At 41.5% G+C, this 14,411-nt stretch overlaps 1 protein-coding gene across 6 annotated transcripts in view; it reads right to left on the reverse strand.

Moving 5' to 3' along the window:
- Positions 1–14,411, reverse strand: part of NALCN (sodium leak channel, non-selective) — a 356,269-nt gene that overhangs the window by 31,645 nt on the left and 310,213 nt on the right. For all 6 annotated transcript variants that reach the window (XM_048854413.2, XM_048854388.2, XM_048854395.2 and 3 more), the window contains 5 exons: positions 13,262–13,318; positions 12,801–12,921; positions 12,568–12,699; positions 9,113–9,280; positions 7,143–7,247 (listed from right to left, as the gene is read on the reverse strand). In XM_048854413.2, coding sequence (XP_048710370.1) covers positions 7,143–7,247; positions 9,113–9,280; positions 12,568–12,699; positions 12,801–12,921; positions 13,262–13,318 — 583 coding nt within the window. The remainder of the gene's footprint in view (positions 1–7,142; positions 7,248–9,112; positions 9,281–12,567; positions 12,700–12,800; positions 12,922–13,261; positions 13,319–14,411) is intronic.

Below are 14,411 nucleotides of genomic sequence, written 5' to 3' on the forward strand. Positions count from 1 at the left end.
CCATCCATGGTGTCATGGCTTCATGCTGTTTGCCACGTGGTTTAGGAAGAAGAAGGGAGGTGGATAGGTTAGTTTAGATGGAAAGAGGGTGGTACCTTGGGTAAAAACTTCAGGTGTGGTTGTAATGTGACCTTCTTTTTGTAAAAGATTGTGTATGAGGGGTACACCATGAGGACATCTATTTCTCCTACCCATCGGGCAGATGTGATGGATACGAGAAAGACCATTTTAATGGATAGGTGCATGTAGGATCAGGTTGCCATAGGTTCAAATGGAGGGCTGGTGAGATAGGCTGAGATCCCAAGGAGGAGTGGGTTCTTGTACCTCAGGGAAAGATTCTGTAGGAACCCTTAAGGAATTTTTTTGTCATTGGGTGGTTGAATACTGAATGACCTTCTATCTTGGAGTGGAATGCAATAATGGCAGCCAGATGTACATGAACAGAGCTTGCAAATAGCCCTGATCTTTTAAGCTGTAGGGTGTAATCCAGAATGAGTGGTAAAGGAGCACTCATTGCTGAGACATGTTTGGTGTCACACCAAGTTCAGAATCTTTTCCGTGTATGTAGGTAAGAACACTGGCTATTTAAAAGAATCTCTTATATCTGTTCTGAACAGGTCATCTCTATATTCTGGAAACATGAAGGAGCCATGCCTTCAGACGGAGAAATGCTAGATTTGGGTGAAGAATCTGACCTGCATCCTGTGAGAGGAGGTGTGGAGTCAGCAGGGTGATAGGTGGACAGACCACCAGGCATAAGAGGTAAGGATACCATATTTGTCGTGGCCATGTTGGGGCGATGAGAATGACTCTGGATCATTCCACTTGTACCTTGGGAAGCACTCTGAAGAGTAGGGGAAAAGGTGGAAAGGCATAGAGGAGAGGTGCATCCCATGAAAAGAGGAAGGTGTCCCCCAGAGTTTGGTGACCTATTCTCTTGAGCAGAATTGTGGGCATTTGGCATTCTTGGGTGTGGCAAAGAGATCTATGTTGGGGAATCCCCAGTGGATGAATATATGCTATAAGGTTCTTGTGTCTATCTCCCACTTGTGCTCTTGTGAGAACTTCCTGCTCAGTGAGTCTGCCGTGGTATTCTGGTGTCCAGGTAAGTATGCGGCTGAGATATTGATGCCATGCTGGATGCACCAGTTCCACAATTTTTGTGCTTCTGTACACAAGGATTGAGACCTCACACCTGTCTGTTGATATAAAACATGCAGGCGATGTTGTCTATCATTACTCTTACTGTCTGTTGTCTGATTATTGATAGAAAGTGTAGGCATGTGTTGCGGACTACATGTAATTCTAGGAGGTTGATGTGCAACATGGACTCTGATGGGGACCACTTGCCCTGTACTGTGTGGGTCTGTTGATGTGCTTCCCAACCGAGTAGGGAGGCGTTGATCATAAGTATTAAGGACAACGGTGATTGGAGGAAGGGATCCTCCTTGTAGACATTGGGAGGTTGTGTCCACCAGTCTAATGAGTCCTTGACCTTCAGTGATATCGAGAGCAGTTTATTCAGGCTGTGTCTGTGGGGTATGTATGCTGTTCGTAGCCATCCCTGAAGGCAATGCATACGTAATCTGGAGTGTTTTACTATGAATGTGGTCGCTGCCATATGACCGAGCAACTGTAGGCAAGTTCTGGTGGAGATCTGTGGGCTGGTCCTCATGATGGAAATGAGACTGACTACTGCGGAAAATCTGTGATCTGGGAGGAAAGCTCTGGCCTTTATAGCATCTAGTTGGGACCCAATAAACTCTAGTTGTTGTACTGGTGTCAGTTGATTTTTGTATATTTATCTGGAGGCTGAGTTTTGAGAAAAGGTCCATCCTTTTTGTTATGACTTGGAGCGTATCGCCTCTGGACAGAGCCTTGATGAGGCAATCATGTAGGTATGGGACTATTATAACCCCTTGTTTGCAGAGGGGTGCCACCACCACTTCCAGGACTTTGGAAAATATTCTGGGTGCCATAAAGAGGCCAAACCACTCTTTACTGAAAATGGTTGGACCCTGGAACAAATCTGCGGAACCTCCTGTGGAAAGGGTGTATGGTTATATGGAAGTATATGTCTTGGAGGTTGAGGGCCAAGAACTAGCTCCCTCCTGTTCCAGTGCTGGGATTATTGTTGATAGCATGACCATCTTGAATTGCTGTAGTTTGACAAAATTGTTGAGGTTTCCCCAAGTCTAGCATTTGCCTCCACAGTTAGACTTCTTTTGGATTAGAAAATAGTGGGAACAAAAGTCTTTCCTGCTGAGTTGGAATGGCACCAGGTCTACAGGTCCCAGTCACAGAAGATGGTTTATTTCTTTTCATAGATGGTGCTCATGAAAATGTTCCCTGAAGAGGGACAGGAATGGAATCAAATACCTGTTACTGATGATTTCTAGTACCCACTTGACGGAGGTGACTTGCTGTCATGTCAGGTAGAATGGAGTCAAATGGCCGCCAAACTGATGGAGTAATTTGGATGGCTGCAGCATCTGGACCACGGGGAGACATCTCAGGGCCTCGTCCAAATTTTCAAAATTATTGTTTGGAGGCAGGTGCGTGGGACATACAGATGCGTGGGACATAGCCGCCTGTGTTGATGTCTGTGTACATTTGGCAGGAGGTCTCTGTCGCCTATGTTGTGGATCATAATGCTGTTGAAGGGTGAAATATGGAGGGCAAGATCTCGGGGTAGGTTGACATCTATGCTGTCTTCTCTTCTGTGCTGGTGTATAGAGGATGAGTGAAAGGAGTGTTGCTCTCCCAGATGATAAAAAAGAGCACTAGTGCTCTGTCCAAGCACTAGTGACAGAAGGACAACTCCTGGCATGCATGGTACTACAAACCTCTCTGGATGCTGCGGATATGGTGGCCCAGTCCACTGTGACTTCTGTGGTAATGAGACGAGCCCCATGGCTTCACCTCTCAGGGCTCCCCAGACAAGTCTCCCCAGGAAGATCTCCGTTTGAAGGATTTAAACTTTTTGCTGAGTGCATTGAGCTCCTTGGAATAGTTCATATGGTTATATATGGATTAAAGTGCCTTGTAGTTAGCGATTTGTTCTTATCGGTACTGAATGACAGTATCTGCTTATGTGGTCCTGCCCACTTAGGGTTCTTAGATCTCTCAACAGTGCTGGTACCAGAGGTACCTGGATGGTCAAAGGAGCGAGGTCTTGCCCCAGAAGATGTTGAGGCTACCGACCTCATGGGGGATGCCTTTCTTTGGTGAGTGAGCTCGGTGCCCATTTCTTCTCATCTTGAAGAGAGTGTGTAGATTTTCTTTTAGTGGTGCGCAGTGAGTGGGCGTTGGCAGATGACAATGTTGATGGTGACCAATGATCCCTCTAATTTTTGACAGGCCGTGTGTGCAAAAAATTTCTTCTGTGCAAACTGTTATGCTTCTGTGCAAATTTTTGTGCGTGGGGTATTTCACCCTGTGCGTGGGGTTTAGGATCTGTGTGCGTGTGCACACACGCACAGCTTAGAGGGAACAGTGATGGTGACTACTGTAGAGAAGAGGTATCACGGCCAGGGTCTGAGGCAGATTGCAATGAGCTCTTCATTAGTAAACGTTTTAATCTCAATTCACGGTCCTTTCTGTACCGTGCCTTCAATTTGAGGCAGAGGGTGCACTTTTGTGACACGTGCCCCTCACCCAAACAGCGTATATACCATGAGTGGCTGTCGTTCACAGGGAGGGCCTCACGACAGGGGCAGCGCCTCTTAAACTTGGGAGATCCAGGCATAACCCTGAGCAGGGAGAACTTCCCTGTAAGGAAGGGCATAGAAAAAGAAAACCCATGCTTACTCTAAAGAGTAATGGGGAGAAAGAAGAAAGGGTTTTTTTTAATAAGGAGAAAAGGAAAGAAAAAAATAAAAAGGAAACAAGTATTATCTTGACAGGTTTCAGAGTAACAGCCGTGTTAGTCTGTCTTTGCAAAAAGAAAAGGAGTACTTGTGGCACCTTAGAGACTAACCAATTTATTTGAGCATGAGCTTTCGTGAGCTACAGCTGAAGTGAGCTGTAGCTCACGAAAGCTCATGCTCAAATAAATTGGTTAGTCTCTAAGGTGCCACAAGTACTCCTTTTCTTTTTGCAAAGTATTATCTTAGAACTTTCAATGGAAGCACTAATATTACTAAATGCACAGCAGGCGTATGAAGGGCTTGGCTCGGGATTCCATTCCAGAACAAGGGCAGTTGAGAAGGAAGAGGGTGGTTGGACCGCACAGGGCTTTATAGCCACCGCTCATGGTATGAGATAGGGAAGAGTACATGTGTGGCCCAACAGGCACTGCTACCAAAGATCTCCATTCTCAGGTGCAAGGGACACCTACAACAGAGCACCCATAGGGACAATACTCAAAGAAGAACTGTAATATATTGGAAACATCCATTCCAGTGTCATGTCCAGAAAAGATTCATGACAACCAAATGAGAAACTGTCCCCAGGGATTCTATCACGTATCACAGGTTTGACAATGAGCCCACTATATGTGGGGAAGGGACTTTGACATTGACTTCAATGGGGCAAAGATTTCACCCTGTGTTCTTTACTATGGCCCTGGTCCTGCACTGGTGGACCTTTTGCTGGTGCAGAGGCCCACTGAACTTAGCTGGGCTCTGTGCCTATGCAGGGGCTGTCCATATGGAGCAAGTTGCAAGATTAAGGGCTATCCTGCTTTGATGCTATGATTTAAAGAATTCCCAGTCCACTGACTATAACAGCCTTGTTTGGAAACACTGGCTTCCCTTTATGAATTAACACGGTAGGCACAATTTTCTGCCCCAAATTCATTGCACCTGCAATTACTGGCTCTTAGACATCTAAGTGATCCCAACTGTTTTCTCAATCAGTGAAAGTGAAAAAAGGGAGGTCATATGAAGCCTGGGTTAAGAATTTGTCTATGAAGCTGGATGCCATGTTTGTGCCCTTACTGTACTGTTTAATTTAAGACTCAATTATGTGACTTTGGCACAGCCCTGCATTGTCCTAGAGGGTGTCTGCAGGAGGAATTCCGTCTCAGTGAAGCTCATTCTGTCCCTGACCAATCTGGTGAGGATGGGCACCACTCCCGGGGATAGGGCAGTCTGCTTCTCCTCGTGCAATAAGTCCATCTTCCTGGTAAGGTGGCAAGTAGCCCCATTGCCTTGTCTCCTTTAAGACAATCTGTATTTCCAATAGTGCAAGGAAGGGATAGTCCTTGTGCTGTGCCAGTGCGGAGACTACATTACTGACAGGCCCCCGTAGAAGCACTAGGGGGCATGGAGGAGGCGGCTTCCTGCACATCTGTAAGGGCAAATCAGTATGGCCAAACTTTTCAAACATGAGGTCTTAAAATCAGGCTCCCAAGCCAATATTTAGGCTGCTAAGCAAAAACAATCTGATTTTTTATGGTGCTGAGTGCCCCCACAGGTCTTACTGACCTCAGGAGAGATGGGGATGTTCCACAGCTCCGAGAATCAGACCACTTTGCTTAGATGAACAAATAAAGCATTCGGGTTGGGTTTTCAAAAGTGCCTAAGTGACTTAAGAGCACAAATGACTTTCCAGGGGCAGTGGGATTTTCAAAGTGCCTCTAGTCTTAGACAATCTCTACACTAGAAACTTACATTGGTATAACTACGTCGCTCACGGGTGTGAAAAACTGACATCCCTGAGTTATGTAGTTATATTGATCTAACCTGCGGTGTACACAGCAAGAATTCTCCCCTCAATATAGCTACCATCTTTCGGGGAGGTGGATTAACTACACCGGAGGGCTTCTCTCATCAGTTGGGGCAGGTAGCATCTGCACTGAAATGCTACTGTGGCACAGCTCCACCGGTGTAGCTGCACCACTTTATGTGACAACCTACCTTTCGGAGCACAAATCCTATGGAAAATCAGTGAGGCTTATAGAATCATAGATATGTAGGGCTGGAAGGAAACTAGAGAGACGATCTAGTCCACCCATCATGTTGAGGAGGGATCAACTGCACCTGGACCACCCTTGACAGATGTTTGTCTAACCTGTTCTTAAAAACCTCCAGTGACAGGGATTCCTTCTTTGGAAGCCTATTTCAGAGATTAACTATCCTTCTAGTTAGAATTGTTTCCTCCGATCTAACCTAAATCTCCCTTGCTGCAGATTAAATCCATAACTTCTTCTTCTACCTTGAGTGGACATACAGAACAACTGATCACTATGCTTGTTATAAATTTGTTTGTTTCTAAGGTGCCACAAGTCCTTTCTTTTTGTGGATACAGACTAACACGGCTGCTACTCTGAAACCTGCCATATTTGAAGAGTGTTATCAGGTCCTCCCTCAGTCTTCTTTTCACAAGACTAAACATGCCCAGTTTTTTTTAACTTTTCCTCAGGTTTTCTAAACCATTTGTCATTTCTATTGCTCTCCTCTGGAGTCTCTTCAATTTGTACACATCTCTCCTAAAATGTGGCACCCAGAACTGGACATAGTACTCCAGCTGAGACCTCACCAGTGCCAAGTAGAATGGAATAATTAGTTCTTGTGTGTTACATACAACACTCCTGTTAATACACTGCGGAATGATATTACCTTTTTGGCACCTGCATCACATAGCTGGCTCATATTCAATTTGTGATCTACTATTACCCTCAGATCCTTTTCAGCAGTACTACCACCCATTTTGTAGTTGTACATTAGATTAAGTGTAGTACTTTACATTTGTCTTTACTGAATTTCATCTTATTTCAGATCAGTTCGCCAATTTATCACAGTCATTTTTATGCTGCTAAATCACTTGGGCACTTTTGAAAATTCCACCCTGTGGTGCCTAACTGTGGGTACCTAGGTCTGAAAATTTTGGCTTACGCTTCTTAGGACTGGGAGCATATCTTTCTCTACTGCATGCACCTTGCCAGATTGCATTACTGGGGATCAACAGGTGATAATAACTTATTTTCTATTTTCAGCTTGAATTAAAAAAAAACATTTTGTTCTAATTGTACAAACGAATACAGAAATCCTCTCCTCTCCCCCCTTTTTTGGATACATGAAATGCCACACAGTTTCTCTTTTTCATACTGAATGCTTGTTGTTTTTCCCACTTGTTTTCTCCATTGCCCAGAGAGGATGGAGTATACTAGTATTTTGAAACAGAAAAGCTGTTCTTACCCTTGCGATGATGTTTGGATCATTGCACTTGGCCAGTTTCCCAGCAAAAAGCTGAACTCCAAAGCTTGCAAAAACAAGCATTAATGTCAGCAAAAGAATGGACACCTGTGAAAATGATGTAAATATAGTCAAACTTTTCTCCTACATACTAGAGGTGAAGGGCTAGATCCTCCGGTGCAGTCCAAGAATGAGCCGTTGGCGGTATAATGCTGACCTAGAGGATTTTATGGCAGGCACTCTCCCTGCTCCACTGAGTTTTTAGCCACTGCACTTCCAATTTTGGCTGCACTGAAAGGTCTGGCTCCAAACTTTTAAAAATGGGGCTCTCCCTAAACTCCTTTGTGTTATGAATTATAATTTATGCATTATGTGTTATGAATAACAATGTATCATTTTATAATAATTTCTTCATTGAAACTGATAAAAGTATTTTTTTATGTTTTAAAACTTCTGTTATCATATCTTTGTGGTGAAACCATTTCAGCAACTTGAAATATCATTGCATTCCATATTAATTTTGGCTTTTTTAATCAGACAAGCACTGGGTTTTTTTTCTTTGTAGATTTTCCTATGAAGCTTAAGCTATTGGCCTTTAGTGTAGGCCCTGACCCAGCAATCACTGACACTCTTCTTATTATTTGTATCATGGTAGCACCTCAGAGCCCTACTTAGGGACCAGGACCTCACTGTAGTAGGTGCCATACAAACATAGTTGCTTAACTTTAAGCACGGGAAGACTCCTATTAACTTCAATGAGACCTCTCATGTGCTTAAAGTTAAACACATGCTTAAGTGCTTTGCTAGATCAGGCCCTTATTCATTAACATGTGCTACCTCTGCTGGCTGTCTGGCTCTGTAACATCAGAGCAGTCAGACATAAATGAATTATGATGTAAACATTTTAACGGGTTGTAACAGATATAAAGTAAGTCAAACCCTGGCCTTAAACTAATGATCCTTGCCCCTTTATTAAGAGACTACTCTGTGTATTATAACCAAACAATATACATGAATATATAACACAGTATATAATAAACATACACAATAAAATTGCAAGATTTTATTCCTATCCCTCATGCCCAGTCTAAAATCTTATCACACTCTCAAGGTCTTGAGACCTGATCCTGGAAAAAGATTCTAGAACAAACACACACACACCAGTTTGGGGGAAGAGAGAGAAAGAGCTCTTATTCCTAAGACAGTGATAATGGGTTCTGGGATCCCACCACTAAAACAGAGATTTTAACCTGGGTCTCCCGTATCCCACATAAGTGCTCTAACCACTGGGTTACTGGCTGTTCTGAATAGGATGTGTGTATTTGTGTGTGTGTGTGTGTGTGAGTGTGAGTGTGAGTCTCTCTCATTTGTACAAAAAAATTCAAAAGATCTTGGTTTTACCTCAATGAGGAATAAAACCAAATGCCAAAACTTCAAAAAAATTTATGAGATAGAATTCTTATTTTCCAGGCAACCCTACCCACCACCATTTCCAGAGCTGCAATCGGGGGCAGGATTCCCTCCAATTGTCTCATAACAAGAATGGGGAGTGACAAAGACTCTCGTCTTTGCAAGTTCAAGTTTTCTTAGGTTTCAGTAGATCAGCCACGTAAGCATCCTGTCTCTCATCCTCTTCCCCCAGCAGAAATTGCAGTATTTTATCTCTCAGTAATCCTGCCATCTACATCAGTACTAAGATATGCTGAATAAACAAAGTCACTTGTGAAAGAATTATTACTGCATCCTTATTAAATATGAATGAAAATGAGTGCACTTTATATGGGTAATTTCTTTTTTAACTTGTTACTTTTTAAACTCCAATGGTAAGTGTAAAATGCATTTTCTCTATGAGGTATAAACAGAGTGCAACTGGTAAAAAAAATAGTAAAAACCAAAGCTGAATTACAGAAATACATTTTACATCGTTACTCTCCATCTTGTTTTATCATAGGAACAAAATAACTGGCACATACCAAGAAGATTTCCTTGAAGCCACTAAACAGCTCTCGTACAACTTTCCTCATTTGTGGCACCAGTTTGAAAATGCGAAGGGGTCGGAGACATCGTAGTATCATTAAGAGCTGAGCTCCAGATTTAGCAGGAACGTTCTGAGGCATCCAGCAAAGGAATATCAAACTTACCTTGGAGGGGGTGGGGATGGAGAAAGAATGAGCAATCCAGATTACAATATATTATTTAACAAAGTATGATAAAACAGAACATCAATCCAAACTTGTAAGTATCCCTTAAAAGATTATAATTGTCCCTTTTGGGGTGTGCTTGTGGGAAGAGAAGGCATAGGGGGCCAGATTTTAAAAGGTATTTAAGTGCCTAAAGATGCAGATGGGCGCCTAGTGGGATTTCGGTGAGGGACTCCCGAGTGGGAGTTAGGCATCTAGGCACTTTTGAAAATTCCACTAGGTACCTATCTGCATCTTTAGGAGCAAATATATCATTAAAAACCTGAGCTAAAGAGCCTTGCTCATGGGCACAATGTAATTCCTGCATTTTTCTGAACACGAGGACTATACAAGTGTAAGGCAACTACTGGCACTAGTTTCTTCTAAGTGAGTGACATACACATGTATACAAACATATACATATACAGTGAGATATATACACAGATAGACAGAGAAAGGTCATACTTCATATTTAGGGAACATTCATATCTGGTTTATATAGTGTTTAAAATGATTAATAGATATTATAACTATGGTCTAGACATGAGTAGCATGTATCATAGATGGTTATGCCACATCTACAGAAGGTGCTATAGATGGTTATAAATAAGGCTAAGAATTAGTCACGGTTATTTTTAGTAAAAGTCACAGATGGGTCACAGGCAAAAAACAAAAATTTATGGAGCCTGTGACCTATGCATGACTTTTACTAAAAATAACCGTACAAGCTGTGGGGCAGAGGTGCAAAGCCCCAGTTACAGCGCCCTGCGGAAGCCACGGGACACGGGCACACGGCCCCAGCTGCAGCCTCCTATGCGGGAGAGGGGCGCACGGCCCCAGTCGCAGCCCCCTGTGGAAGCTGTGGGGTAGGGGTGCACTGTCCCGGCTGCAGCTCCTGACGCGGGGCAGGGGCGCAGGATCTTGTTGCAGCCCCTGACGCGGGGCAGGGGTACACAGCCACGGTTGCAGGCACTGGTGGAAGCTGTGGGGCAGGGGCACATGGCCCTGGCTGCAGACCCCAGTGGAAGCTGCGGGGCAGGGGCATACAGCCCCAGCTGCAGTCCCCACCGTGGGGAAGGGGAGCATAGCCCTGGCTCCTGCCCGAGCCTCGGCTCCAGCCCCAGCTTCAGCTGTTGACAGCTGAACTCCAAGAAGTCATGGAGGTCTGGTAAAGTTACGGAATCCGTAACTGCCATGACTAAATCGTAGTCTTAGTTATGAACCATGTTTATAAACAACGAATTATCTGCTGGACGCTATAACAATTTATAACAGCTGATTACTTATTTATTAAAAAATCAGTTAATCATTTCTTAACTCTTCATAGAGTATTTGATATACACTTTTTCCCACTCCATGCTCTGAGGTGTCCCTAAACCTCTGACTGTCAGAAGCTGGAACTGGAAGATTGGGTGACCAGATGTCCCGATTTTATAGGGACAGTCCCGATGTTCGGGGTTTTGTCTTATATAGGCACCTATTACCTCACACCCCTTGACCCAATTTTTCACACTGGCTATCTGGTCACCCTACTGGATGACAGGGGATGGATCACTTGATAATAGCCTTGTTCTGCTCATTCCCTCTGAAGCATCTGGCACTGGCCACTATCAGAAGACAGGATACTGGGCTAGATGGATCACTGGTCTGACCCAGTATAGTTGTTCTTAAGTTCTATGTTCTTATCTATAAATGTATCCTGAATATAAAGTGTGACTTAGACAGGGGGATTACTTAGTTGTAGATGCGCAAGGAATGTGGGACCCAGATGATTATTGCCAATATGATTAAAAGCAACAAAAAAAATTCTTGTGATTTTAAAAAAACTGAATAAAAAACAACAAACAACCAGTCTAGCAAAACAAAACAGATAAGCAGATCTTGCTGAATTTTTCTGGTATCCTCTCAATATTCTAGGAATGTTTACAAGACCTAGATAAAACATGATTTTCCTCCAAACACACAAACAAACAAAAAATGAAAAGAGGAATTTTGAGAAACCAATGCTACTAGAAACTCTGAGTACAGATTGATCATGACAAATTATATGCAGCACATCTGGGATACAGACTAATCTCTCCAAGAGTTAATCAAACCCATCAAATTAATTTCATTTAGCAGCTCCGTTCAGACTGAAAAAACATTGAATATCGTACTGTATTAGTCACTGATTTCATTGTTTGTTTTTTGAGTATAATCTCTTATTATTAATATTTATTACTCATCTGTTGCCACTGGCAGGCATAGTGCTTTACAACAAAAGGAAAGATAGAATTTAGAGCTGTTCAGAAAATAGTATTTCCATTGCATGGAAATTCTGATATTTTGCAATTTGTTTTTCTTCTGAACCTAAACGAGAAACTGGAAAATTTGAAACTTCCTGTAGAACAAACATTCCCATTTGGGACTATCAAAATGCGTTGCTTCAATAAGGTAAAAATGTTTCATTTTGATGTCATCAAAACTTTATATTATTATATAAAATTGTAAATACAATGTACATGTAAATATATATTCGATATATTTTAAATTAATATAAAAGTCAAAGCTAAAAGACTCAAGTCTATACAGTTGAAATGAAACATTTTTAGCTTATTGAAATGAAACGTTTTGAAAAGCAAAAGGAAAAAGTCAAAATAATTCATTTCAACTTTTTCCCATTGAAAATTTAGTTAAAATCAACATGTTCCTACAAAAAGTTTCAATTTCAGCACAACTGCCTTTTCTATTAAAGTTTTTTTGACCAGATCTACTATAGGCAGCCAGGTCTGATTCAACCCTAACAGTCATCTGGTAATGCCCTCTCTACAGGGAGGATGAGGGGAGAAGGCAAGGAATGAATGGTGAAGAGCCTGCTACCCCAGCAGATTCCCCTGCACAAAAGGGATGGAGCAGGGGCCAGGATCTAGGGTCTGGATCTAAAGATGGAAGGAAAGGAGGTCAGATGTATAAGATAAATAAATATATATACAGAGAGAAATTACCATGCAATGGGAAACCTACATTAGCTCATGAATTTACCACAATTTGAGATGCAAGTCAATATTCAGATACCTAAGTACACATTTGCAGCTGCAGTTGTCAAGTTTGCATGTGAAACTGTGGTGACTGTGTGCTCAAATTACCCTCACAGTTCTGCATGATTTCATTTTTTAAAAAACTGTCCCCAAATCTTTAATAAATACATATTCAGAAAGATGAAAATTTTAAAAAAGTATTACAAAAAGGATTTAAATATCAAAACTCACAAGATATATAAATATATCCATGACTCCCCCAAAGTCCCTTATGACAGCTGTTGGTGTAAAAAACAAGCCATCTGCCATAATCTTCAGATTAAGCTCAATGCTCATGAATATTACAAAAACATATTCAGCAATCTGAAAATCAAAGAAGAAATCAATCATAATTTAGTAATAAGCAGTGGAGAAAAATAAGATGGTTGTGCTTTATTAAATGTGAGATGATTCAGTAATGATACCTGGAGTGTTGGAGCATGCATAACTCTTCTAAAGGGGGATTCAAACATCATAGAAATGCAGGAGCATATAGTAACAATGATCATAACCCAGTCCAGGTATGTAACCAATCCCAGCAGATCACTGTCAAAAATGTACAAGGACAATCATTAAAGAGAAACTTGACCAGTGTCATCAACTGTCTATTAAAAATACAGTCTAGCTAAGGTGTTTTCTGTGAAAAGTCAATTAACTCTAGAAGGAGGCATTTGAAAAGTTTCATCGTGTCAGAAATGCATAGTAAGACTAGAGAAGTAACAGAACAAACAAATGTAACAAAACAAAACAATCCCCCTCCCCACAAACCCAAACAAACAAACAAAACAAAAAACACAGAAAAAGAGAAATTTTAAGCCAAAAAGTATAATCCACATTGATATGCAAAATGTAATCAAACAAATGAAATTACTTTTGCAATGCTTACTATAGCTGATGGTATTTGGTATTTTTCACAGCACCGGTAACAGGATCTGTTTTAGAACTATAAAAGGGAAATGAGATATTTAAAATTCAGCAATTTAAATTGCATTTTAGTGATCATTATTATAATTGTAGTGTGCATGCATCACCTCAAAGCAATTAACTGTCTAGCTTAATGCCTGACATATTCTATGACTTAATGCTCAAATGCTACTTTTTATAAAAAAGTTGTTTTAAGTTTTACTTACCCAATTTTTGTATCAGGTAATTTTAGTTCAAATTACCAGTCAAAGCAGTTAGCGGTAGTTTAATTTATGGCACAGCTCTGAGCAAGATAGCTCTAGACTGGCTGTTAATTACATTTTAAATTAAAAGTTTTTAAGTCTGAGTCCAGCTTCTACAATTAATAGCTTACTTTATTCAGTTTTGGTTTTCTGAGAGAAACAACCCACCTGAAACACAACTTTATGTTTCAAGGAGTTTCCCTAAAAGACCTTTCGTCTTGTATCACAATTCATTGGCTGGGTCCTCAGCTGGTGTAAAGTGGCTTCACTTTTTTGGTCCAATCTTCTTTAATTACTTAGTTCAATAATTTTCTCATTAATATTCCCAGATATTTCTCATCTAATTTCCTGTCCCTTAAATCCACGGATATAAAAAGCTCCCAAGCCTAACCATCTTCAGCTATAAAACTCAAAATAACCTCTTCATAGTATCTTCTAAAACCCAAGTATGGACAAATTTCTGCTCCCAGTTACATGGTGTAAATCTGGTTGCCTTCAATGGCATCTGCACTGTGAAACTGAGAAGGGAGGAGCACACATACATACAGAAGAACCCAGTCATAGTGAACTTGCATGTAGGGAAACTCCATTTGTAGTGAAGCAGAATGAAAGCCCCAAATTGCTTCAGTGCTTTTCACTGTGCACAATGAAATTCTGGTTATATGATCCCACTCTGAGAAGTGCTGAGAGGACTGTAATGGGAATTGAGGTGCACAGCACTTCTCAGGGCAAGACCCATCATGAACATCTGCTTATAGTGATATTCTTCTGTTGTGGGAGAAGGGTTCGCTTTAAGAGGATTCCATGTAGTAAACATATGCACATTACTTAGAATGAGCAGGCCTGACATCAACACACGTAGGTACCATT

The sequence above is a fragment of the Caretta caretta genome, chromosome 1, assembly GCF_965140235.1.
Source record: "Caretta caretta isolate rCarCar2 chromosome 1, rCarCar1.hap1, whole genome shotgun sequence".
Lineage (NCBI taxonomy): Eukaryota > Metazoa > Chordata > Testudines > Cheloniidae > Caretta > Caretta caretta.